General features: G+C 38.5%; 1 protein-coding gene across 6 annotated transcripts in view; it reads left to right on the forward strand.

Annotated features, from left to right (window-relative positions):
• Nucleotides 1-26,524, forward strand: part of ARHGAP24 (Rho GTPase activating protein 24) — an 865,538-nt gene that overhangs the window by 762,680 nt on the left and 76,334 nt on the right. For 5 of the 6 annotated variants that reach the window (XM_066387190.1, XM_066387188.1, XM_066387192.1 and 2 more), the window contains one exon: nt 10,658-10,780. In XM_066387190.1, the coding sequence (XP_066243287.1) occupies nt 10,658-10,780 (123 nt within the window). Of the gene's footprint in view, nt 1-10,657; nt 10,781-18,822; nt 19,724-26,524 lie in introns of those variants that run through there. The other variant, XM_066387191.1, reaches the window with a different exon arrangement.

The raw sequence follows: 26,524 nt of genomic DNA on the forward strand, positions 1-26,524 counted from the left end.
CAAAACTTTATCTGTAGTTTAGACCTCACCTCTAAACTCTAGCCTTCAGTTATGTTCAGTGCAATATCCTGAGAATCTAGAATAATGACTGGCACAATACAGGCACTTGATAAATATGTTTTAGATAAAGAAATGAATGTTCTGCCTTACCTCCCAGGGTTATTTTAAAAACCAAATGAGCCCTGGCCGGTTGGCTCAGTGGTAGAGTATCAGCCTGGCATGCAGGAGTCCCGGGTTCAATTCCCAGCCAGGGCACACAGGAGAAGTGCCCATCTGCTTCTCCACCCCTCCCCCTCTCCTTCCTCTCTGTCTCTCTTCCCTTCCCACAGCCAAGGCTCCATTGGAGCAAAGTTGGCCCAGGCACTGAGGATGGCTCTATGGCCTCTGCCTCAGGTGCTAGAATGGCTCTGGTTGCAGCAAAGCAATGCCCCGGATGGACAGAGCATCACCCCCTGGTGGGCATCCCCGGTGGGTCCCAGTCAGGCACATGCAGGAGTCTGTCTGACTGCCTCCCATTTCCAGCTTCAGAAAAATACAAGAAAAAGAAAAAGAAAAAGAAAAATACCCAAATGAATAAAGGAATATAAAAATAATTTGTAAACTATAAATCACCTTGTAATTGTCAACTGATATTATTACTAATCTTGCAAATCAAATCTGTACTATTCAAAAACAATAAATGGAGTGGGATATGAGGGAATTTTTTAAATGAATTTTAACATTCTAATCTAAATCTTCAAAAGTGGCATGTCTCCCCAAATTCAATGATCTATTTCACTCATCAAATTCCAGGCATCAGGGAAAGAGGTATAATAAATCTGTATTCAAATACAGAAAGAAATATACAGTTTGCTCTGATAAAAAATGGTATCTTTAATGCATGAGGCCCACAGATTTGCTAGACTCAGTAATCCCAACTTGAATGACATTTCTTTCCTTAACTAGTTGCAGAGTGTTAATCATTTACACTGCAAATAAGCAATTAGATAAATTATATGATCCATAGCTTTAAAGCTTAGTACTTTCTGGCTGAATGGCTGTCAGCCATTAGATTGTGGATACAAGCTAATGGGATGAGTGTAGCTGAAATAAATTTTAAAGTGTGTAGCCTCTGCCTATTATAGCAAATTCTCTTACAAGGGTGGTTCTTGAACTTTATGCTTGCATCAGAATTATCTGGCTTTATTCTTAAACTGGATTGCTCAGCACCAGTTTCTGATTCAGTTGGTTTGGGCTTGGGCCCAAGAATTTGCATTTTTAACAAGTTCTTGGATGCTTCCTATTCTCCTAGACATATATAGTCTCATCACACTTTGAGAAATGCTGCAATAGAGGGTTTATTGTCATCTTCATGGGAACTATAAATTTCAATATAACAAAAAAAAATCCCCAAGTTTTCTAATATTTCTCAATATTTAAGTCATCATTTGCAGTAAGGGACCTCCTCATAGAAAAAAATGCTTTTAATTTTTGATCCATGCAAGTCAGCAAACTCTCTGCTCTGTATCTTTGACTATGAGTGGCATTCCATTTGTTACAAGTTGTAGATTACTTACTACACCAGGACGTGCTTTCCCTTGTAAAGCCAGTCTGTGTCATTATTGTTGGACTAAACTAATCTAAATATACATGTCATATATTCTACCTGTCTGACTTCTACGGCAATCAAATAAAAATTTGAATTTATTGATCTTCCAAACTAAGTCAATATAAATTAAAAGAGGATTAAATTCTAGATAACTTTGTCTTTTTTTATTTCTTAGAAATTTTAATCAGAATTTAATAATATGCTAAGAATTAAGTAAATAGATGCTGAGTCTCTGACATAAGAGAAAGTCAAAATACATTGTTGGACTTAAATTGAGATCTTATTGACTATCCACTGCATTATGGGAAATAAATATCTAACATCTAATAAATTATATCATTTTATAGTTATTATGCTCAACACAAATAGTAGCTTTCTTCAAAGAATAAGCCCCCAAAATGTGAAAAACTAGTAGAAATATAAACTATTCCTATTAAAGTTTTAAAGATTTTATTAATTATTTATAAGTGTATCACAACTGTACTTCTAAAAACATAATCAATATGAAAATCAATATGTACTTTAAAAATAAATCAGTAATTACTTCCTTATAACAGGATTTTTCTTTACAAATATATTCATAATATTTGACCAAAGGTAAGCCATCTTCCTGAATTTTAAAGAATTCAAATAATAAATATTTAGTTTATTGAAAAATTTTAGGATTAAAATTATTATGCATGGTAATAACTATCTCAGCAGAGCATTTTATGTTCCAGGTGCTATTCCAAGTATTTTATGGTATTTTTCATTTACTTAATTCACAATAAACCTATGAGACAGATGCTATTATAACCCTCAATTAAAGATAAGGGATCTCATGGCTAGTCAATGACTAATTTGAATTTGAGGAGTCTGGTTTCACTGTCCTAATTCTTAATTGTTTTTTTATTATTTCTTCATAAGCATGCATTTGTTTTTGCAATTTGATGCAGGAAGCACTTTGCTCTAATATGCATATCTTTGGACATTTTTTATAGTCAAATTTGAACAAAGGCAATCATAAATAACTAATATTGTAAAGAATTTTTAAATCAGTGCTTTCTCTATCTATAGCCAAGTAAGTAGATCTGAACAAATTATATCTAAATTTAATTATTAGAAATACCATAATTAATAAGTACCCATCAATCTATAACTGGTTAATAAGTGTGCATTTATATATTTATAACATTTACACAGCTACTTTCACCTTAATCATAAGTTAGCTGAGTATTATAGTATGATTTCTTCTTACAAGGGATTATGAACTACTAAGGGGTATAAGAAATATGTAAAACTGTCCTGACCAGTAGTGGCATAGTGGATAGAGCATTGACCTGGGACGCTGATGTCACGTGGACCCCAAGGTCTCCAGCTCAAGCATGGACTCATCCTGCTTGTGCTGGCTTGAGCATGAGATTATTGACATGATCTCATGGTCACTGGCTTGAAGCCCAAGGTCACTTGCTTGAGCAGGGAGTCATTGGCTCTGCTTGAAACCCCTGGTCAAGGTACATATGAGAAGTAATCACTGAATAACTAAAGTGCCGCAACTATGAGTTGATGCTTCTCCTCTCTCTCCCTTCCTGTTTCTCTCTGTATCTCTCTCTCTCTGTCTCTCTCCCCCCCACTCGTGCATGCACGCACACATGTGCACGCGCGCTAAATATATATGTAAAGCCAGTAGTCACAGCCACCATCACGGCCGCCTGGCTCTTACAGGTTCGCATTTGATCCGGACAGATGGTAATGAAATTGCCGAGCCAAAAACTGGTGGTCCATTTTCCTTTATTCTAGACTTACACTCGTCAAGCTAGTAAAAACATACCACAGGAAACACTTCCCTTTCCATTCAGGGCTCCCAAAGCCACTGACTCATCTGAGTTTCCTAGAATCAAAGGTTTCTACCTCACCAGCCTTATTCACCTCTGTTCCCCATCTTCTTCTCTCTGCAAAAACTCTGCACAAATTGGCTTCTCCTTTAGCATTCTGCCATCTCGGCTGCTTCTCCTCTGCAATCCTAATAGCAGGAACCGAGAGAGAGAGGTCCTGGTCTGCCCCATTTTATAGTGTAGATATCAAAACCTTTAAGCCAATATACAAATAAAGAAGTCTGATACAAAGTCACTTATCTGAGGCATAAATGGAATTCCTCATAAGAGTGCACCAACCCACATCATGCACTGTCAAGGGCGTGGGGAAAAGTTTAGTGTTGAGAAAATTTTAGGATTAAAAGGATGGGAAAGGATTAGTCTTAAAACTAAGCCTTAGGCTATAAAGATCCTGCCTGCTTACAGCCTGTCCCCCACACCCAATGCAAACTATAAGCGAGCAAACATATACATCATATTTGCAAACTTATTTGACCCACAGTAGTATTTAGTAATCTGTTTATCCTGTGGTATTGACTGCAAATTACAAACAGAATGATGGTTAATGCCACTGGGCTGTTAATTCTCAACTTCTGTTTTAGGGGTTTTAAATATTCAAAAATCTAATTTTAGAGTAGTGCAACTTTTCTGAACTGAATGCACTGGAATATATTGAAGCTTTGCCCTTCTGATAATTTTTTTATTATTATTTTTCCGAAGCTGGAAACGGGGAGGCAGTCAGACAGACTTCCACATGCGCCTGACCGGGATCCACCCAGCATGCCCACCAGGGGGCGATGCTCTGCCCCTCCGGGGCATCGCTCTGTCGCATCCAGAGCCATTCTAGCGCCTGAGGCAGAGGCCACAGAGCCATCCTCAGCGCCCGGGCCATCTTTGCTCCAATGGAGCCTTGGCTGAGGGAGGGGAAGAGAGAGACAGAGAGGAAGGAGAGGGGGAGGGGTGGAGAAGCAGATGGGCGCTTCTCTTGTGTGCCCTGGCCGGGAATTGAACCCGGGACTCCTTCATGCCAGGCTGACGCTCCACTGCTGAGCCAACCAACCAGGGCCCTTCTGATAATTTTGAAATTAAGCTTTCAGGAAGAAATATGTGGAAAAAAATTTGATTTATAGAACATACCAAAACTCTTAAATTTCCAATAACAATGTCTCTTTAATATCCAAAACAATATGAAATAATTAAATATGATATTGAATGTGAGACCAATATGTTCTCTGCCCTTATTTTATAAATTATATGCTCTTTTACTATTTTTGTTGTTGTTTACTAAGAAGTTATAGTATCCATGGAAGCCTATAATTTGTTATGAAAATTTTGTTTTCTCAGTAATCTTCTACTAATATGCTTCAGCATTTACTTTATATCTTGCAATTTATCATTATACTTCTACTTCCATAAAGACTTAAACTAAGTTTTGAGGAAAGGAATGCTTTTTTAAAAAGACCTTACTGTTGTATGAGTGAAAAGTAATCACCCTACTTCAAACATGAAAATATTTTTCTGATAGTAGAATAGGTCTAGTTTTAACCTGATTTGAAACTGGGAGTGAGGATACAGTTTTCTCTTTAAATTAGTAACAGTATCAGAGCTGTTCACTGAGATGTCTTCATCTGTCCATGAACTCTGGAAACAAACCTAAAAGTCTAAGAATACAGTTTCCCTTGAACAACTTGTTTAACATTCAAACACAAGTAATTCACTATATATCTTTAAAGGTTTGTTACTTGAGATGGCACACATATAAATACATCACTTCTAGGTAGTTGTTTGACTTTTTAGTTCCTTATTGTGACAATTTACAATAATTTTTTCCATAGAAAAAAATATTTTGGTGACTATTTTGGAAATTTACACACAATAAATTGGGTAAAATACTTCTTTAGAAATATATATATATATTTTTGTATTTTTCTGAAGCTGGAAATGGGGAGAGACAGTCAGACAGACTCCCGCATGCGCCCTACCGGGATCCACCCAGCACACCCACCAGGGGCGATGCTCTGCCCACCAGGGGGCAATGCTCTGCCCCTCTGGGGCATTGCTCTGTTGCGACCAGAGCCACTCTAGCACCTGGGGCAGAGGCCAAGGAGCCATCCCCAGCGCCTGGGCCGTCTTTGCTCCAATGGAGCCTCGGCTGTGGGAGGGGAAGAGAGAGACAGAGAGGAAGGAGAGGGGGAGGGGTGGAGAAGCAGATGGGCGCTTCTCCTGTGTGCCCTGGCCAGGAATCGAACCCGGGACTCCTGCACGCCAGGCCGACGCTCTACCACTGAGCCAACCGGCCAGGGCCTTTAGAAATATTTTTAAGAATATTTTTTTACGAAAGGCAATGCACATAATAGTAGCAGTTTCTTTTTCACTGAGAAGGTCCTGGTTACATGATGTAGTCTCCACTTTGAGCAATGCTGATCTCCTCTTCCAAATCTTTCTTTGGGGGTTGTGCTCGAAGTTGGTACAGGAGAAAGAGTGAAGAAATTCTAAGCAAATTAGTGAGAATTCAAAGTGAACAATCTTAAACAGCACTGAGTAAGGTTAATAATAATTATCTTCCAGCTCATGTTGGCTTTTTATTAGTTAGTGCCTTTATGATCATACGGTTCATTTTTTCTTTTCTGATAATAAAATAATACACTGTAAAACATCTGAAATAATATATATATATATATATATATATATCATGTAACAACAAATGGCTAAACAACTGAAAAATGCAGAATGGAACAAAAGAAGAGCAAAAATATTTCCCAATCCTAACATTTGGCAATAACCATTGTTAAAATTAATCTAGTATCTTATTTATCTGGCTGTCTACTTACATGAAAATTGAGATAATATCATATGTAAAATGTGTATGTTTCCTTTTGTGTAATAAAAACTCATATTAACAACTATTATTCAAAATCCTATTTTAGTGGTTGGATTAATGGGATATTATTGACACTCCTATAAGCTATTAGCACAAGCATGTGTATGTACATTGGCACATCATTTCCAATATTTCTCATAGAACTTTAGAAAATTCTTTGCAAAGTTGTTTATCGGAAGTTATTTTTAAATTATTATCTTGCAATTATTTATACAATTAATGGATATTTGCATTTCTGTTTTTAATTAACTGCATTTATTTTAATGTAATTTTCTTTAATTTAGATTAAGCTTTTTCTTAGTCTATTAAAATCATTAAGTTTTTCTTAATCTTTTAATTTTTGCAAAAGTTAAACGTTAGTATTTATTTTGTTTTAAAGAATATATTTTATAACTGGGAAAGAACATTTATATCAAATTCAAATAGGCAAAAGATCCCAATGAAATATATACTTTTAATTCTGTATATGCAAGTAAAATTTAGTAATGAAGCCTACTCAGTTAACTTCAAATCACAAATGCTTAAAGTATTTACACTATCACTAAAGCATTGCTTCCAATCTGACTTAATATCTAAAAGGTGTATATGATTTACTTTTAAACATTGTGTTCTTTAACATGTGTACAAATCCATTTTCATTAAAGCAATATTAAAAATAAAAATAGCCTGACCAGGCAGTGGTGCAGTGGATAAGAGCGTCAGACTGGGATGTGGAGAACCCAGGTTCGAAACCCTGAGGTCGCCAGCTTGAGCGCAGGCTTATCTGGTTTGAGCAAGGCTCACCAGCTTGAGCCCAAGGTCGCTGGCTTGAGCAAGGGGTCCCTCAGTCTGCTGTACCCCCCCATCAAGGCACATATGAGAAAACAATCAATGAACAACTAAGGTGCCTCAACGAAGAATTGATGCTTCTCATCTCTCTCCCTTCCTGTCTGTCTGTCCCTATCTGTCCCTCTCTCTGTCTCTCTTGCAAGAAAAATAAAATAAAAAATAAAATTTTATAGGTGCTTATACAGGATTTAAGAATGGAGAATGTGTACTAGTTATAATATAACATATACATATATTTATACATACATATATATATGGATTGAAGATGACAATGATACTCTCGCTCCAGTGATAATCTTGAAGCTGCTTTTTAAACTTTACTTTTGAAAAGAATTTTAGATTCACAGTGGTTAAATGGATCACTAATCTCCATAAAGGGATTAACAGAGAATAAAACTTGATTCACGTGGTTGAAAGTCAATACTGAGTTTATTCATTTATGAAATCATATATTTACTAGGTTGTTTTTGAGTCCCTTCAATTGCAAGGCACAATACCAGTACCAGGCTTTTAGAACTGTAGGGTTATTAATTAGAACAGATGGCACCTCCAGTTAGAAATGACCTATTTTGAATACAGAGTATTTAGTTCATATCTATATAAATGTCTCTAATTGTTTTAATTACATTCTTAGCAATGAGTCTACATTCTCACTGAGACTCATAGAAAACATTCTTTCTAAATCTTTCCTCCTTTCTTGCTAATACAATAAAGAAGATTTATATCCATGGGTAAAATTCACAGATGGAATTTCATATCTGTCATTGGTAGTCTAAATGAGATTCAGGGTCCAACAACACCATTGGCAGAAGTAAGAGAATCTCATGGAGAGTCAGAGTATAATGGCCAGTGGTGCTTATCATTCTCCTCTTTTCTCTGCTTTCAGGCAGAGAAACACACGGTAGCGGTAGCGACTGTCACTCACTCCCCTTACCAGGGCTGCTTCTGCCTGGGCTGGGAGTGACACAGCAGGATATTGCTGTCTGAATTGTAACCACCCTTCAGGCAAAGACAATAATTAAAATATTCTGACTTCAAATGCTCATTTTATTTTTTTGCCCAGTACGGTAGTATAAGTGGGTCAGAATACAAATTGAATTGTAATACTGTGCCATGCCAAATGAAGCATCGTGTTTTGTCATTCAGTTTCTTGCTGCTGTTTATATACCATACAACCATGCATATGCATACTAATGAATGGCATATTTACATGCATGTACAGTACACAGTTTTATGTGTGTTGGTATGTATCAAGGAGAGATAATCTTTTAAAAAGAGATAGTTCCTGGCTGGGTATATCAGTTAGAGCATCATCCTGATATGGTTTTATCCCCAGTCAGGGCAAATACAAGAATCAACCAATAAATGCATAAATAAGTGGAACAACAAATAGATATTCCTCCCTCCCTCCCTCCCTCCCTCCCTCCCTCCCTCCTTCCTTCTTCCCTCCCTCCCTCCCTCCCTTTCTTTCTTTCTTCCTTCCTTTCTCTCTCTCTCTCTAAAATAAATAATTTTTTTAAATTTCTATAAATGTGTACTATTAACAGATTGTTCCCAAGCACTTAGTAGACATAATATCTCTTAGGTCAAATTAAATAAAATATGTCCTTTTTAGCATTTTTAGGGGTGAGAGGCAGTTAAAGACTGAGTTAATATTTACAGAATTTCTCTTTTAGCTTAACACAGTGTTAGTATTTTTACTTTATTTAATTCTCACAAAAGCTTACCGTATAGGGATTATTATATCTAAACTATAATTAAAGACAATGAGTTTCCAGAAGTTATATAATTTCCCGGAAAGCAAACAGGTAATATACGAGAGAACTGCTGTTTCGGTGGGGTTTTCTCTGGTTCCTGAAGCTATGCCTTTTCAGATCCAAGTTGGTTAAAGTGATGATGGACCTAGCATTGACTTAGAAGTGTAAGAACCTCATTGTTTCTGTAAAAGTGAGATGTGCTTTAAGATATGAGATGACTAGTCTTGTTTATTCCAGAGATTTGTAGACATTAGGAAACCTGTTTGAAATGGTCCCTAGCCCCTCCCCCATTCCCATCCAGTGGTATAAAAATGTAAAACCAATCTAGTTGTTTATCCAGTTGGTTCAAAGTTATTTCACTTTTCTGACCTTACATTTGTGCTGTAAATTAACATCAGTGCTGGAATAGTTGTATTTCTCAGCCTAGGGCATTTGTATAGAATTCAGAAATCACAAATTCAAATACCTATAGTTTTCAGAACTGTGTGGGAAATAGATTGGATGTGAAAGAAAGGTAGTGTTGTAAATTGGAGTCTGCAAGCTCCTCATAAATGTATTTAGATGCATTTTGAAACAAGCAACAACAGTCTTAGCAAAACAAAGCTTCCAATATTAGTTAATTCCACCCAAAACTGCAAGTTTTGCAGCATTTAGTAACAATAAAATGTTGATAAATTATTTGAGTACCTTAGCAGTACATATAACACTAAAATATTGTCAGAATTCAGTTAAATATTAAATTTTCCATTTCCTTAATTATTCCCTCTGAGAACAATACTACTCATTTCAAAGAAAGTGAAGCAGTACAGTTATTGCTACTTGTCTTCAGAAACACTCCTTTAAACATAAGAGGTAAGGGAAACTATGCCTTAAGACCTCTTTCAAGGTCATGGGTGGTTATTTCTGTTTTGCAAATGAGAAAATTTTGTTACCAGGTAAACTAATGTGCTAGTAAAGATTTCAAATTAAGTCACATGCATCGGAAGTCTAGCATTTCAAAACTGATATCAGAGATTATCAGGTGTTTTGGGGATTGTTGTTTTTTTGTGGGTGAGGGGTGGAAAAATAAGAGGATCCATCAACCTTTTGCAGGGAGACACCACTGGCGTTTCCTAAAGCTCACTCCTCAGTGTGAGGCCCATCAGGGGGGTTGATTGGCTTTGCAGATGGCCAGGCTTGTGTCTTTCTCTCTCCTCTCTGTTTGCTCTCTTGAAGGTGTGGTCTAGGAGGCAGGCTTCCCTCCCAGGACAGAGTGATAGAGGACAACCTCTGGGTCAGAGGTCTTTCATGTGGCTCTTCGTCTTTTCTAGAACTCCTCACTCACCCATGATGTCCTGGTGGCCTCCCTGTGCATGTACTAAGCAGCACTTGCTTCAAAAAACCCCCAGGATCTGTGGACCACTTTTCCATCTTTGCTTTTGCTTTTGCTGTTTCTCCCTGTTCAGCAGTGCAGTGTGAATAGATTGGATTATGAGTTAATGCAGGCCTATGGGTTGTTGCTAGGACAAAAAGGCAGGCTTTGTTTGGGGAATGACATTTGTTTTCCAGCTTTCTCCTGGAAACATAAGAGCCTTTCCTTTTTAAGCAGATTTTTTTTTTCCATGCTGAAACCATGGTAAAAATTTCCACTTCATTGGGTAGAACCTAGAGCGGGCTACATTAGACAGGCTACGTTTCAGGAACTCACTAGGAGGCTGCTAAGGGGCATCTTTGGCTGAGCACACATTCATGTGTTACTATCTTCTTACAGGAGGCGATCGAGATCGGATGACAGCAAATCATGAGAGCTACCTCCTTATGGCGAGCACCCAGAATGATATGGAAGACTGGGTGAAGTCCATCCGCCGAGTGATATGGGGACCTTTTGGAGGAGGTGAGTATATTTTTAAATCATGGAAAAACACAAAGGTGGACCAAACCTGTTCATCCTTTCCCCCAGCTCCTATTTTCAAATGGATGAATATTAAGATAAATAGTAAATTTTTCACTTTATGGTTAGATGCATATCTAAGTAACAGCTGGAAGTTTAAATGAGATGAAGTATTATTAATAACCAACCTACCATAAATATCTTGAATTATAAAAAGGGATCATATTTTTCTTTTATTTTAGTAAATGGATTTTTCCATTTCACTAACAATAAATGGTTATGAGACTGATATCATAGATGTAGATTAGTTAACATGTAGATATGAGGGAAAAAAAAATTGACTAGTTCCTTTGGAAGAGATCCTAACTGGCCAGGTGCTCATTGAGATAACAAAGAGGAATAGCAAAGCTTTGAATGAAAATCTAATGATTAGTGGTATAAAAAATGCTTTGCTATTTGGGAAGTGTTTGTGGATTTGATAAGAAGTTTGTAAAAAATCTTACAAACTTAATACAATGTTGAGAATTCACCATATGAAGAATAAACTAAATTGAGCTTCCAATAGAACTAAAAAGAGGAATAAAGGGTAACAGATATGATTTTTGTCTATCAAGGAATATAAATTAGAATAAATATAGACTGGAAAATAATTGAATTATTTAGCAAGTGAAACCAACAAAATAAGAATTTCAAAATATCCATCTATAACTAACATCTATTTTCAAGACTACATAGACTAATAATTTTATGTTGCTGCTGCTTAAATAAATTGTATCAAATCAAATTCTGATTTAGTAAAATAATTACAATTTTTATTTATTTTATATTCTCTTACATGTATTGTCAGCACCCTGAATTCAGAAATAAAAGAATTTCCCCTTTACATATCAGAGGCTTCTTAAGCTGAGTAACCACTTTATATGTTAGAAAATTTTCAAAAGCTTTGTTTAAAATTGAAAACTTAAAAAGATAGGAAAGATTCATTGAAGACATATTGATATTTTACCAGATGAATGATACATATCTGCAAATTGTTTGCTTTTTTAGCAATACCTTCTGTTGGGGGAGAGGTTGTTCCTAACCAGGGTGACCACTTTCCCCAGGTTGCCTGGTAACAGTCTGCTTTACAACTGTCCTAGGCTAAAGATTGATAGTGCTATCTTTGTCGCTCAGTGTTTTAGTTTGGGTGACAACTTTATGGCCACCCTGTTCCTATACTAAAATGGCTGGTAAGTGACTGTGTAAAACATTCAAAAAGTCCGTGAGGCTGAGGTCCCCACCCCAGCGCTCCATCAGAGGATTCTTACATGACTCTCCATGGGAGATACATACTTCACTGCAAGAGGTTTGCTGGTGCCTCCAGAGCCATGGGTTTGTGGGGAGCCTACGGATGTGACTTTTCAAAGTTCCTATTGTTCCTAAAAATCTTCAAAATATAGAGGGGAACCTCTGTTATGAGATTTCTGGGGCTCCTTAGTTCAGGAAAATTTTTAATAACTGCTGAAGGAGATATTTTTGTTGAGGGATTATTTCCATCAAGTGTGCTATTTTCTCACTTTAAACTCCTTTTGTCCATCCTTTTATTTTTAGATTTTTTATTTATTCATTATAGAGAGGTGAGAGAGAGAGAGAGAAGGGGGGAGGAACAGGAAGCATCAACTCCCATATGTGCCTTGACCAGGCAAGCCCAGGGTTTTGAACCGGCAACCTCAATGTTTCCAGGTTGACGCTTTATCCACTGCGCCACCACAGGTCAGGCCCTGTCCATCCTTTTTTTAAGAAAAATGAATGAGATTCAATAATCTTCAGCATATCAGTGACTATTAGAGGTCCTATTATCCCAAGAGTATCAGAAATGATCTCAGTGGGACTGGGCAAAAGCTATAAATCAGGGGTCGGGAACCTATGGCTCACAAGCCAGATGTGGCTCTTTTGATGGCTGCATCTGGCTCCCAGACAAAACTTTAATAAAAAAAATAATAACATTAAAAATATTACAATCCATTCATTTCCTACTGCTCATGTTCATGGTTGCAGGTGGCTGGAGCCAATCACCGCTGTCCTCTGGGACAACACCAATTTTTTATTGGATAATGCGTGAAGTACACGGGTCGTTGTATGCTTTCACAGAATTACATTTTAAAATATGTGGCGTTCATGGCTCTCTCAGCCAAAAAGCTTCCCGACCCCTGCTATAAATGGATCTTCAAATTTATGAACCAAGAAGGTATACCCTAGTACAGTGTTTTTCAACCACTAGTCCACCAGAATATTTGTACCAGTCTATGAAAGAGTTAACCACTTTAATGTTATATGAAGTTTATAGAGTCTATAATCATTGAGTCTATAATTATAGAGTCTAGTAGAAAATTGGTTTATATGCTTTATCCTATAGAATACTTCAAAGATTTTGCAAATGCTTGATTCAAATTTACTTTTAAAGAGAGATATTTTGGCATAGAGCACTTATAATAGAACAGTGCTCCAAAGAATAAATCTTCTACCCTTTTTGTTTAATTGAAGAGTATTATAAAATTGCAAAGCAAGCTTTTAAAGTACTCATTCAGTTTGCAAGAGATCCTTTGTGATTTATCTAAACATGGGAATTATCTAAACATCGACTATAGAACTGAACAAAATATTGACACTGACAGAAGATTCCCGCTGTCACCCAATTTCATGGGTCTCAATGTTTGCATTACTATAGCACCCCTATGCTTACTAACAGAGTTTTTTAAGGTAATATTATACATTTGAGTTTCAAATAATAAATTTATAACAACTGAAAACACTTTTATTTATCTTACATATTAGGATTTCATTTAACATTTAATTGAAAAAAGTTTCCCACTGATTAAGAATATTTTGAAACCACTGTTTTTGTTCACACCCACATTTTATGGCTTAGGTCATTAAGACCCAAGGAGGGGGAGTAACTTGATAAGAACTAGGAATAAAACCCAGAGAGCTTCTTCCTGTCTTTTAGCACAATAGCGTGATCTATTATTTCTACTGCGGGAGTACACAAACAAACAATAACACACAATTACAAGTTCATGCCTTATTGATAGTATATTCTTCATTATATGAAAAACAAAAGGTTTTTTAAGTGTGATAATTAGAATGAATAGAGTTTTTCAAGTTCTTCAAATATACCTGAATTGATACCATCAAGAAAATGAAAAAACAACTCACAGAATTGGAGGAAGTATTTGCAAATCATATATTGTATCCAAAATATATAATGAACATACAACTCATCAATAGGAACAAATCAAATTTTTTACCCTACTTGACTCAATTGAAAATGAGCAAAGCCCTGGCCAGTTAGCTCAGTTGGTTAAGGGTGTGTTGTCCTAAAAGAACAAGGTGATGGGTTTTATCTCCAGTCTGTGCACACATGGGAGGCAACCAAAGAATGAAAGACTAAATGGAACATCAAATGCTTCCTTTCCCTCTCCCCTCTCTCCCCTTTCCTTTCTCTATCTCTCTAAAAATCATAAAAACTAAGCTCTGTGGCTGGATAACTCAGTTGGTGGAGCATTGTCCTAAAATGCAGAGGTTGTCTATTAAATTCCCAGTCAGGGCACTTATGAGAGCATCTTGATATTTCTGTTTTTCTTTCCCCTACCTCTCTACATACATACATAAAAGAAAATTTTTTAAAATGGGCAGAGAATATAAATAAACATTTCTCCAAGGAAAATATACAAATGACCAATAAGTACATGAAAAGATGTTCAATCCAAAGGTAGTATACAGTCAATATCATCAAGAAACAGCAAATCAAAACCACAATGAGATATACTTCACACCCACTGAGATTGCTAGAATCAGAAACTCTAATAAGAGCAAGTATTGGCAGGGATGTGTAGAAATTAAAACCCTCCTACATTTCTGCCCTGGCCAGTTGGCTCAGTGGTAGAGCGTCGGCCTGGCGTGCAGAAGTCCCGGGTTTGATTCCGGCCAGGGCACACAGGAGAAGCGCCCATCTGCTTCTCCACCCCTCCCCCTCTCCTTCCTCTCTGTCTCTCTCTTCCCCTCCCGCAGCCAAGGCTCCATTGGAGCAAAGATGGCCCGGGCGCTGGGGATGGCTCCTTGGCCTCTGCCCCAGGCGCTAAAGTGGCTCTGGTCACAGCAGAGCGACGCCCCAGAGGGGCAGAGCATCGCCCCCTGGTGGGCAGAGCTTGCCCCTGGTGGGCGTGCCAGGTGGATCCTGGTCCAGCGCATGCGAGAGTCTGTCTGTCTCTCCCCGTTTCTAGGTTCAGAAAAATAGAAAGAAAAAAAAAAACCAAAGAAAAAAACCCTACATTTCTAATGGAGGTGTAAAATCATGCAGCTGCTTTGAAAAAGTCTGTCAATTCCTCAAGTGACTAAACATAGTTACAACAGGACCCAATATTTGTACTCCTAGGTATATACTCAAGAAAAATGAAAACATATGTCCACAAAGAAACTTGTACATGGATATTTATAGCAAAATTATTCCTAATAGCCAAAAGTGAATACACTTAAATGTTCACCAGCGGACAAATGGATAATCAAAATTTAGTAATATTCAAGAAATGGATTATTATTTAACCAATAAAATGGAATAAGGTACTGACACATGAATGAACCTTGAAAACACTGTGAAGCTAAGTGAAAGAAACCAGTCACAAAAGACCATACATATCATGATTTCATTCATATTCAATATAGAATTGGGAAATCTGTAGAGACAGGAAGTAGATTAGTGGTTGCTTGGGGCTGGGATGGGGGAGGCATGGGGCGGGGGGAAGAATAGACAAAGATATGAGATCTTTTTTGAGGTGATAATATTTTCTAAAATTAACTGTGATGATGGTTATATATATCTGTGATGGTATACTAAACGCATCTAATTTAAACTCTCGGTTGGAAAAGTCTATGAAAGATGAGTTATATCTTAATAAAGCTCTTTTAGAAAGTTCTTGAATTGCCACAGATACATAAGAGAATACATTTCCCCTCCTCTCTTCTTCATGGAAACAGTGACCCTATTAATCCTAAATAAAGAGCTTTTAGATTTCCACCTCCTTCCCATCACTCAAAGAGTGTTGTCATCATTGATTAAATGGCATCTATAAAGACATTTGGAAGATGACATATTGCCCTGATTTATCGGTTTCTGTATACCACCTTCGGATATATTTTAATTAAGTCTATTACAGAGAGAGCATTTTGTTATCTGTATTGCAGTTTCACAACCTGTGTTTGTAAAACATTAAAAAAATTTTGCCTGCCCTATGGTGATGCAGTGGACAAAGCGTCGACCTGGAACACTGAGGTTGCCAGTTCAAAACCCTGGGCTTGCCTGTCAAGGCACATACAAGAAGCAACTACTGTGAATTAATACTTCCTTCTTCTCCCTCCTCCCTCTCTCCTCTCTCTAAAAGTTAATAAACTAAAAAAAATTTAATTAAAAAAATAAACATTAAAACTTTTTTCATGAGGCACCTAATCTTATCTTTATTTGGGTTGTATATGCATATAAAATATTCCTTCTTACCATTCTAATAATAGACATTTGATTACAATAGAGGATTAGGAGTTTACCTAGTTTTTTAATCTCTAGAAATTAAAAGCTATTAATTGAAAATCATAAAATGTAGAGCTTTTCTTGTTATTAAAAGAAAATTTATTAAAAGGAAATTTAGACAACAAATAATCAGATGGGGAAAGGAAAACAACGGAAATGTGTACTGTAGACCAGTGATTTCCAACCCCTGGGCCGCGGACCAGTACTGGTCCGTGGGCCATTTGGTACCCGTCTGCAGAAAGAATAAATAACTTACATTATTTCCATTTTATTTATATTTAAGTCTGAACGATGTTTTATTTTTTTAAAATGACCAGATTCCCTCTGTTAGATCCGTCTAAGACTCACTCTTGACGATTGTCTCGGTCACATGATACATTTATCCGTCCCACCCTAAAGGCCGGTCCATGAAAATATTTTCGACATTAAACTGGTCTGTGGCCCAAAAGAGGTTGGGGGTAGACCACCTCTCTTAGCAACCTAGACTGATAATGACATTTCATATTGAACCTAGGTAAACCACCTATAAACTGTTGCTTCCCTATTAACAATGCTGAGAGGCACATCATTTCTGCTAATGGCCAAATCCAAAAGTTGGGATGTGAAAACATTTATTTAGTTTTGGAAAAGTTTAGGGTTTTATGTTTGTTTGTTTATGTTTTACACTGAGCTTCTTTTCAACTGATTTTTGAAGCAATGTATATGGAAGTGCCTTGTCCAGGATCTGGGGAGAGTGAGAAGCCATCAGTTATTCATGAGATCTGAGTGCTTAGCTTAACTTTAGCTATCAACAAAATCAGGTTTTTTCTATATATTTCTGTCTCCTTATGGAAAGAGTTGAGTCAGAGACCCATCAAGGTAGTAGAAATGCTGAATGTACATAATTCTCATAATGAATAACTAGCATGTAGACAAACAGGAGTTAATTAAGAAGCACTATGGTTTTGCCTCTGACAAAATCTTGGATAAGTGACTCCCTCACCTTTAGTTTCCTCACTGGTGTAATAAGAAACTTGGACAAGGCCCTGTCCCATTGGCTTAGTGGTGGAATGTCAACCCAGCGGGTAGAAGTCCTGGGTTCGATTCCCAGTCAGGACACACAGGAGAAACAACCATCTGATTCTCCATCCCTCCCCTTCCCCCTTATCTCTCTCTCTCTCTCTCCCTACTCCTGCAGCCATGGCTCATTAGTTCCAGCATGTCATCCCTGGTGCCTAAGATGGCTCAGTGGAGCCTCTGCCTCAGGCGCTAAAAATAGATTGGTTGCAGCTGCCCCAGATGGGCAGAGCATCTGCCCCAGATGGGGGGGAGTAGGGGGTTCCTGGGTGAATACCGGTTGGGGCACATGCAAGAGTCTGTCTCGCTATCTCCTCTACTCTCTCACACACACAAAAATAACAAAAATAACACTGTACTAAGACTCATTCCAGCCTTAGTCCTGTGATTCTGTGTGTTCTCTCCTACCAATGTCGTGGTCAGTGAAGTGTTCCTTTAGCCAAGGTGTCTCCCAGCCCATCCCTGCCACTGTCCTGGTAGTACTGAGCTTTACTTTGTGAGTTCTTATTTTTCTAGCTGCATGCTGTGACACAGGGCTAAAAGCAGTGTTTGAACCTTAGGGCCTAAATAACTAAGCATGATCCCTTCCGTAACAAAATATTGCTATCTGCCTATGCTAATCAGATTAATGATGTTTGCAAAGAAAGTGTCTTTTTAATCCTCAGAATCTTGGAAAACTGCTGTTAGGAAGGAACGCAGAGGCCTTCGGGGTGAGTTGGGGTTAAAGCACTGGCATTCCAGATCTGCTCCTGGAACAGCCAGGTCGATGAATGATTAACCCAGTGAATCGAAGGCTCAGTGAGGGGGACTGAGAGAGCTGGTGGACATGGGGGCTGGGGGCAGAGGTGCATCTGAGAGCAGGGGAGACACGTGAAACAGGATTGCTTTTCAAGCCATAACCAGAGAAATGTATGTATGTATAAATGTGCATGCCTATGAGTGGAGTTGATTTATTTTGTGGTTATACCTGCAGGTCTTTGTTACTAGATTTAGAATATCTTCTATTTCACAGATACAAACTTATAAAAATATACACAAATAACCCGTTTTAATGACATGAATATTTAACTCAGCACCCACCAATTGATTCAATTGCAAAATATGCTTTATAAAATCTTGTATAGGAAGAGGATAAATTCAGGGAAAAAAGGGGCAAAAAGTTTCCCTCCCCTTGGGGTGGTTTGGTGCGGCTGGATTTCTGGAGGAGCTGCCCAGACAGGAGCAGGGTAGTCAGCTCAAAGTCAAATGAAGAAAAAGAGGTTCACACCGCTGCCTGGCCGTCTCACCCCTCCCCTCATACTGCTGTGGCTGCACCTGCTGCATGTGACTGGCGGGCACTGAAGGCAGCTGCAGCCATCGCAGTGGTGACGAGGCACCCGCCGCAGCCCTGCCAGCTCCCGCCCAGCTCTCATTGAGAAAAGGGAGCCGGAGCAGAAGGAGGGGCAGAGGAGCTCCCCGCAGCGCTGCCTCCTCCAAGGATCCCAGAAGTCTCCTGGAATGGGCACTCGACTCTTCTGACGTGGCGATTCCCTCGGGAGCCCCGGGAGTTTGAAGACAGAAAGGAAAGGAGAGGAGAAGCCTGCTGAGAGCATCAAAGGCTGAGGGGTGCAGTAAAAGGAGCAGGGGAGCCCTTTGAAAGAATCCATCATGAACTGAAACGCTTTCTGGAGAAGGTGCCATTATTTGCTCAGAGGAAAGGAGCCAGCAAGGATGGTCCTGAAGTATTCCTCAGGGTCCTTTCTGTCATTGTTTCTCTGTCCCCTTGCACATGGCTATTTGCTGACCTTCCCAGAAGAATCTTAGTCCCCCCCACCCCAGTTCCAGCTGAGAAGACAGTTCTTAATAATAACAATAATTAAAAACCCCGCTTTTTAAATGGGAGTTGCAGTTTGCTTGCTGCGGTTCTTTTTGCTGTGACATTTTGGAATGTCTGCAGAAACTTAAAAAAAAAAAAAAACCTTAAAAACTCTCTGGATTAGGCAAGAGAAAAGGAAGTTTTGTTTTGTTTTGCTTTTTTTTTTTTGCCAAAAAAAGAAGTAAATGAGAGGTGGTAGTTTATTCCTGTTTCAGGACTTGGATGATAAAAACCTACCAGTTCTAAAATCAGCACTTCAAACCTAACAAATAAACAAACATGAGAAGGCGTGGCCGTGGGGGTATCTTGCAGAGGCAGGTCGTAGAGGAAGCCTGAAACTGTTGAGAACTTCGGGCCTGTATGATGCCTGAAGACCGACATGCGGGGGGACGCCCCTCAGGTGCCTTAGCGTCAACTCCTTTCATTCCTAGAACTACATACAGAAGAATCAAACGATGTTTTAGTTTTCGGAAAGGTAGGTAGATGATATATTAATGTCCTCTTAAAAATATGCATATATTCTCTGATGCTTTAAGGTCAGTTTCTGCTCGGATAAAAACGGGAGTTTGGTAACCAAGAGATGAGAAATGTATAAAAGTGATTTGTTTGTGTGTCTTTGCCTGTCTGTACTGATTTTTCAAGCTTCAAATTGATCTCTTTATTACTGTCTGTGAATAGGCTAGGTGGGTGTGGAATGATGGTCCCTGAGGATCACCTTGACTGATGGAGAAGTAAACAAGCTAGGTTGAGCATCCTGACAGGAGAGGCCAAGGCTACCTTGGGCTTCTCCCAGACTCAGATCAAGCAGCCCTGTTGTTACCCGCTGAAACGAGTCCCTCTCAAATCCCTGTTCTGTTCTCCTAGTCATATCAGTTTGGCTCTGCCTGCCTGTGCTTGCTTCACCTCTCCTGCCGAGAAAATGTTAATAATGAGGTTACTTGTAGTGACCCAGTACAAAAGGCTTTCAACCACATTGAATAATACTAATTAGAAACAGAAGTCACCTTGACTTCCCAAATAGGTGATATTGGGAGGGGCCAAAGAAATGAACTAACAGGAGCAGGGGGTGGGAGAACATAAGAATTTATGATCAATAAAAGAAACTAAGGCATTTCTGAATTAATTTATAGGGAGAGTTAGAGTAGAGCATAGGTAAAATAAATGTTTTTAGAAAATGTTTATGTATCAGAATATTTAAAATTTTTATTTTGCTTTAAAATGAGAATAAGTAAATGGAATGATTGTCTAAGTTGGAACTACGTAATGATAATTTTAATGTCATATACAGAGAGCTAATTTAACCAGGAGCTGGTAGGAGTAACTAAGGTTATTCCTTCTCCCCTTTTTCTTTGATCTGCCACCTATTAACACTCTCTACTTAGTAACCAAATAAATAAATAATAAGAGTACAGCAGAATAAGAAAAAAATTACATATACTGTATGAAGAAAAATATAGTGGAAACTTTTTAAAACTAAACCTTGTTCCTTCTGAGTCTTTACCTTTAAGCAGCTACGATCAGGCTATGATCATTAGCATATATTATCAGCAAGGAAATCAGGTATTCATTTTTATTCCTCTGTCACCATAAGGGTAAATGTAGGTGTCTCAAATTTTATAGATCTATAGAGATTTCATATTTCAGAACAGGGTGATAGAGCACAGATTAGGATTACTGTAAGATTGTATCATTGATGGAAAAATAGGAAATGGTAGAAATTGAAGGGCTAGGAGCTAACTGCTTAGAAGACATTCCCTCTTCTTGTTCTCCTCAGCAACTAAATCAGGTTTATCCAAACACTAGAGATAATCTGCATGTCTGGGTTATTGCTGTTCATCTGTAACATGAGATTTTCTGGAGACAATTAATATATCTCTGAAGCCTGGAGCAAGGCCCTTTTTATCTTTCCCACCATCCCTCCTGCAGTAGTGGAGTACAGCAGAGCTGCAAGCAGCCCGGCTAACACTGCTGTTCCTTAAGCCCGGTTCTCCTTAAATACCAATGAGGGAAGCAGTGCCTGCAAAGAGAATTCCCATGGGCTGGCAAGTGGCAATAAAGGCAGTGGGGAATAGCTTCTGTCTATCATCTTCAGTGGGCTATTTTTAAAGTATTGTCCTTTCCTGTACAAAGTCACAGTAATCTGAGGCATGTTCAGCATTTGGGTCAAGGATTAGCAGATTTTTAGTTGACAAAGCTGTATTCTGGTTTCTGTCAGAACCACTAAAGAGAGGAAGCGCAGGGAGTGTTCAGCTGTTTTAAATCGTCTTTTCCTTTTTCTGGAACCTCGAGGACACGAGATGGGGCTCCTGGAGGGAAGGTGCTCAGGCTGCTGCCCTGCTGTTTCCCCTCTGCCCCATTCATTCAGGTCAGCAGCAGCCTGAAGCCCAGGGTGTTGATGTCTTTATTTAAGGTCTGGCACCAAAAAGAAAGAACTTTTCTTTCAATCTTCGATTCCCAAACCATGCTACCTTAAGAAGAGAGAGTTCTTTTGTTTTCTACTTAATCTCCTGGGTGCTCAAGTAGATCAAGAAGGACCTAGGTTTCTGAGCTTCTCTTCTGAGCCTGTTGGAGAGCATCAGTTTAAGACATTTCAATGAAAGCGAAAGGGAGAGGGCAGGAATTGTGGAAGGGTGGAAGGGCGCCCAGAAGTAAGAAATGGTGACGTGTCTGCTTTTCCTGATCCACATTTAAAGCATTTTTTTTTACTGCTGTCAAGGGTAGGCGGACCGAAGAGACTTGCCACTTTAGAAATGCCCTCAGAATGAAGTCTAGTGTGGAGTTAAGGGTCCCAGAGGCCTGAGGGTGGAGGGGCTTGCACACTGTGTGAGACATATTTGACTTCTTAGGGTTCCTTTCTCTACCAGGCCTTTTCTGTCCTTCACTGTCCTTGCCATCTCTCTCTTTCTTTGTTTAAGAACTAATAAAGGTCACTGATGATGTTTTCCCAGTAGTTTTAAAAATCTGGGAAATAAAAAAGGGTTGAGCAAAAGGCGGGAAAAAGGGAAGAGGAAAAAACTCATGAACACACAGAAGTGTGGTGATTTCCAGGGGAAGGGGCTGGGGAGGAGGAGGAAAGTATATGGGGATAAACGGTGATGGATGGAGACTTGACTTGGGGGTGGGTGAACACACAGTACAATGTGCGGGTTGTGGAGTTGTGTACCTGAAACCTATATAATTTTGTTGACCAGGGTCACCCCAATAAGTTCAATTAAAAAATAAAAGAAATAAAAACACCTATTAATCAGGAAGCTGGTGATGATGCTCTGTATTTCTGTTCTGATGAGGTAGAGATTACAGTGTGTTTTTACTCTCTTGATTTTGAAACTACAATTTTTTTTTGCCAATCTTTTGATTATCTAGGGATGTGTACCACTTCAAGTCCTGAATATTAGTGTTAATTTCTCGTTGTAATAGGCTAGCTGGTTTAAGGTTGCTATGATCATGGGACAGACTAAAGTAAATGTCTAAATCCTAACTTTAGCTTGTTTGTCTGTTTTTGCTTTTTCCTTGAGTTTCTTTGTTCGTAGATCCATTTCATGGTACTTTCTTTCCCCCTGTATCTAACTACTTACCTTCTTCCATCTTTTTATATTTTCAGCTCCATTTCTACTCCCATCTGTGTCTTTACTGCTTCATGCACATAATTTACTTTAACTAAGGAATGGTTCTTCAAGACAGCATCCATCCTCACCTTTTCCCATCCCCAACATTCTTCACAAATCCTACAACGTGCAGTCCATTTGTAAAGCATTGCCTAATAGGTATTCCTAAGCAGTACTACTGTCAGGCAATGTTCCATGGTGAAAAAAAATTTAAATCCTGGTTGCTCTCAAAGGAAGTTCTGTTTTATACAATTATCAGATCTTCTAGCCAATTCCAACTGTTTCATAGAGAATAAACTTTAGTTCCCCAGACTGCCCCACTCTTTCTCCCTGTAGACAGCTCCTGTACCAACTCTTGGCTTTTGTTCACTGTGTCCTATCTGCAATGATGCTCTCTCTACTCTGTTGTCTGTTCAAACATTGCATCTTCTTCAAGACATTATTGGCTATTCTTTCTTCATTCATTGTACTACTTACTCTGTAGCCTTTATATTTCATATATGCTGCCACTTTGCCACCTTATCTCCACAGCTATCTTAAAGTGCTGTATGCACCTTTGTAACAGAAAAGATAGGTCTGTTCGATCAAGTATTCAAGATTTATGGCAAATTGGTGAATTGCAGTAGTATTTGCTATCTTTTCCTGCTAGTCTATAAGCAATAAAGAATTAAAATAGAATACCTTTAGAATGTTGATGGATAAAACCAATATGTACTTTAAAGATTATTGTATGTTATATACATTATAATCACATTTATAGAACTTGATTTTTTCAGCAGAGTACTACTATCCAAATCCATATAGATTTTTTTTCTTTTTTTAGCAAGAGAGGCAGAGAGAGACAAAGAGAGGGATGGATAGGAACAGAGACAGGAAGCGAGAAAGATGAGAAGCATCAATTCCTCGTTGTGACACCTTAGTTGTTCATTGATTACTTTCTCATATATGCCTTGACCAGGGGGCTCCAATGAAGCCAGGACCCCTTGCTCAAACCAGTGACCTTGGGCTCAAGCCAGCAACCTTGGGTTTCAAGCCAGCAACCTTTGGGCTCAAGCCAACCACCATGGGGTCATGTCTATGATCCCATGCTCCAGCTGGCAGCCCTATGCTCAAGCTGGATGAGCCTGTGCTCAAGCCGGTGTCCCAGTCAATGCTCTATCCACTGAGGCACCGCCGGTGCAGGCCAAATTGATATAGTTTTAAACAGTGCGATAAATGAGGGTCTAGAAATATGGAGCATCTACCAGGTGATGCTGGAGATGAGTTCACAGACTCCTTTGGGATAAAGAAGCATAATTAAGTAATGACTTACTCTGTGCTAAGCCTGCACTGAATTATGGGCAAAGTCTGAGGATCCCATGAATGAAAGACCATTTGCAAAGGCTCATTTGCATGGGCTCATTTGCAAAGGCAGTGATTCCCCTGAACTACTATAAATCAGATATAGTCTTTGAAAATTACAAAAAGACTTTTTTTTAATATGATACTCAGATAGTGATCAGCATTATAAAAAAATATGTTTGCATTGAAGTAAAAAACAAAATAGTGGGAAGAGGAAGACTTTCAGAATTATATGAACCTATATTTATACCCCAAATCTGCCACTTCCCAAATGTGTGTCTTTAAGTCACCTAGCATCTCTGAATCTATTTGTAGACAAGAGACATTTTTGCAGAATATCAAATAAGAAAATGTGTTTATTTTGTTAGTTTATAATAGACTCATAGGTACAGAAAACAGACTGACTGTCAGAGGGAATGGGGTTTGGGAGCTGGGTGAAAAAGGGGAAGGGATTAAGCAAAGAAAAGAACTCATAGACAGACAACAGTATGGTGATTACAAGAGTGGAAGGGGCTGAGGGGAGTTAGAAGGGGGTCAGGGGGGATAAATTGCATTAGAAGAGACTTGACTTGGGCTGGTAAGCACACAGTGCAATATACAGTTGTGTATTACAGAACTATACACTTGAAACCTATGTAATTTTATTAACTAACATTACCCCAATAAATCCAAAAGAAAACAAACATGTAAATTGCATTGCTTAGTACCCAGATGTAAATGGTGTCTATAATTACTCTGCTGGTCTAAGACCTAAGCCACTGGTCACTATGTTCACATTATTACATTTAAATTTTCCAGGTCTTTATTTTTCTCTCTCCCCGCTCTGAATACAAAAAGTGTCATGATTCTGCCAAATATTCACTGGTTATTATAGATTCTGAGTTCCTTGGGTTAAATTTTCTATCCATTAAGATTGTCAGCTACTTAGAAAGTACTGGTGATGGACTGAAAAGTGAGTTTAGCTATTTTTGTTTCTGTAATAAATGGATGTCTTTTATATTGATTTGTCACTTACCATGGGCAAATGTTCATTTTTAATTGAAAGTCATTACTGTCTTGGTGGTACCAAGACTTATTCTGTTACCAGGGTTGCAGTAAGCAGATGAATAAGTAAAAGCAAATTATCTCTTTGGCTCAGTAAGTGATCTATAGGAAGGAAGGGATAGGGAACTCAGAAAAATAACTGATGGCAAAGAAGTTCAGCAATGACCAAGAAGGTTTGTTTGTTTTTTTTCAGAGACAGAGAGAGAGTCAGACAAACAGGAACAGAGAAATGAGAAGCATCAATCATTAGTTTTTCACTGCACGTTGCAACACCTTAGTTGCTCATTGATTGCTCTCTCATATATGCCTTGACTGCAGGCCTCCAGCAGACCAAGTAACCCCTTGCTCGAGCCAGCAACCTTGGGTCCAAGCTGGTGAGCTTTGCTCAAACAGGTGAGCCTGCGCTCAAGCTGGCGACTCAGGGTCTCGAACCTGGGTTGTCCACATCCCAGTCCGACACTCCATTCACTGCGCCACCGCCTGGTCAGTCCCAAGAAGGTTTTAAACTTCTGACTTTTCATCAGCAAACCAATGATTTTTTTGTTTTTAAGTTTTTATAGAAATCAGTGCCACAACCTGAAAACTATAGATGAATTCTATTTTATGTTGAAGTTTTTTATATAACTCTTATAATTGAGGAAGTGAAACCCCCAATCCTTCTCCACTTTACTATTAAGTGCCAGGGATAAAATCAAGACAGTCTGTCTGTATGTCATGATCAGCTTAGAGTGCTATAGCAAAATGCCACAGAGTAACTTACAAACAACAGAAATTTATTTCTCACAGTTCTGAAGGCTGGACCTCTGACACCAGGCCTTCAAGGTTGTGTTCTGGTGAGAGCCCTTTTCCAGGTTATAGACTGTTGACTTCTTGTTGTATTCTCATATGATAGAAAGAGAAGGAATGAGAGAGTTCTCTGGGGTCCCTTTTATTAAAGAACAAATTCCATTCATGTTGGTTCTTCTCTCATGACCTACCCACTTCCCAAAGGCTCCACCTCCTAATTCCTTAAGGTTTCACCATAGAAATTTTAGACAGATACAAACATTCAGATCATTGCAGTATGCTAGAATGAGGTATGAATCTTGGAGTCCTTCAGACCTGATGGCAATCCCAGTTTCTTCCTTTTGTCTATGGTATCTTGTAGAATTCCCTAAACCTCTCTGAAGTTCATAACATACAGTGTACAGCTGTTTTTCAATATTATTTATAATAAATATAAAATAATCATAATAATTGTGAAAGTACATTCCTCTTTTGACTGGTAGGGGACTAGTTCAGTGCAG

Source organism: Saccopteryx leptura, chromosome 5, assembly GCF_036850995.1.
Source record: "Saccopteryx leptura isolate mSacLep1 chromosome 5, mSacLep1_pri_phased_curated, whole genome shotgun sequence".
In the NCBI taxonomy this organism is placed as follows: Eukaryota; Metazoa; Chordata; class Mammalia; order Chiroptera; family Emballonuridae; genus Saccopteryx; species Saccopteryx leptura.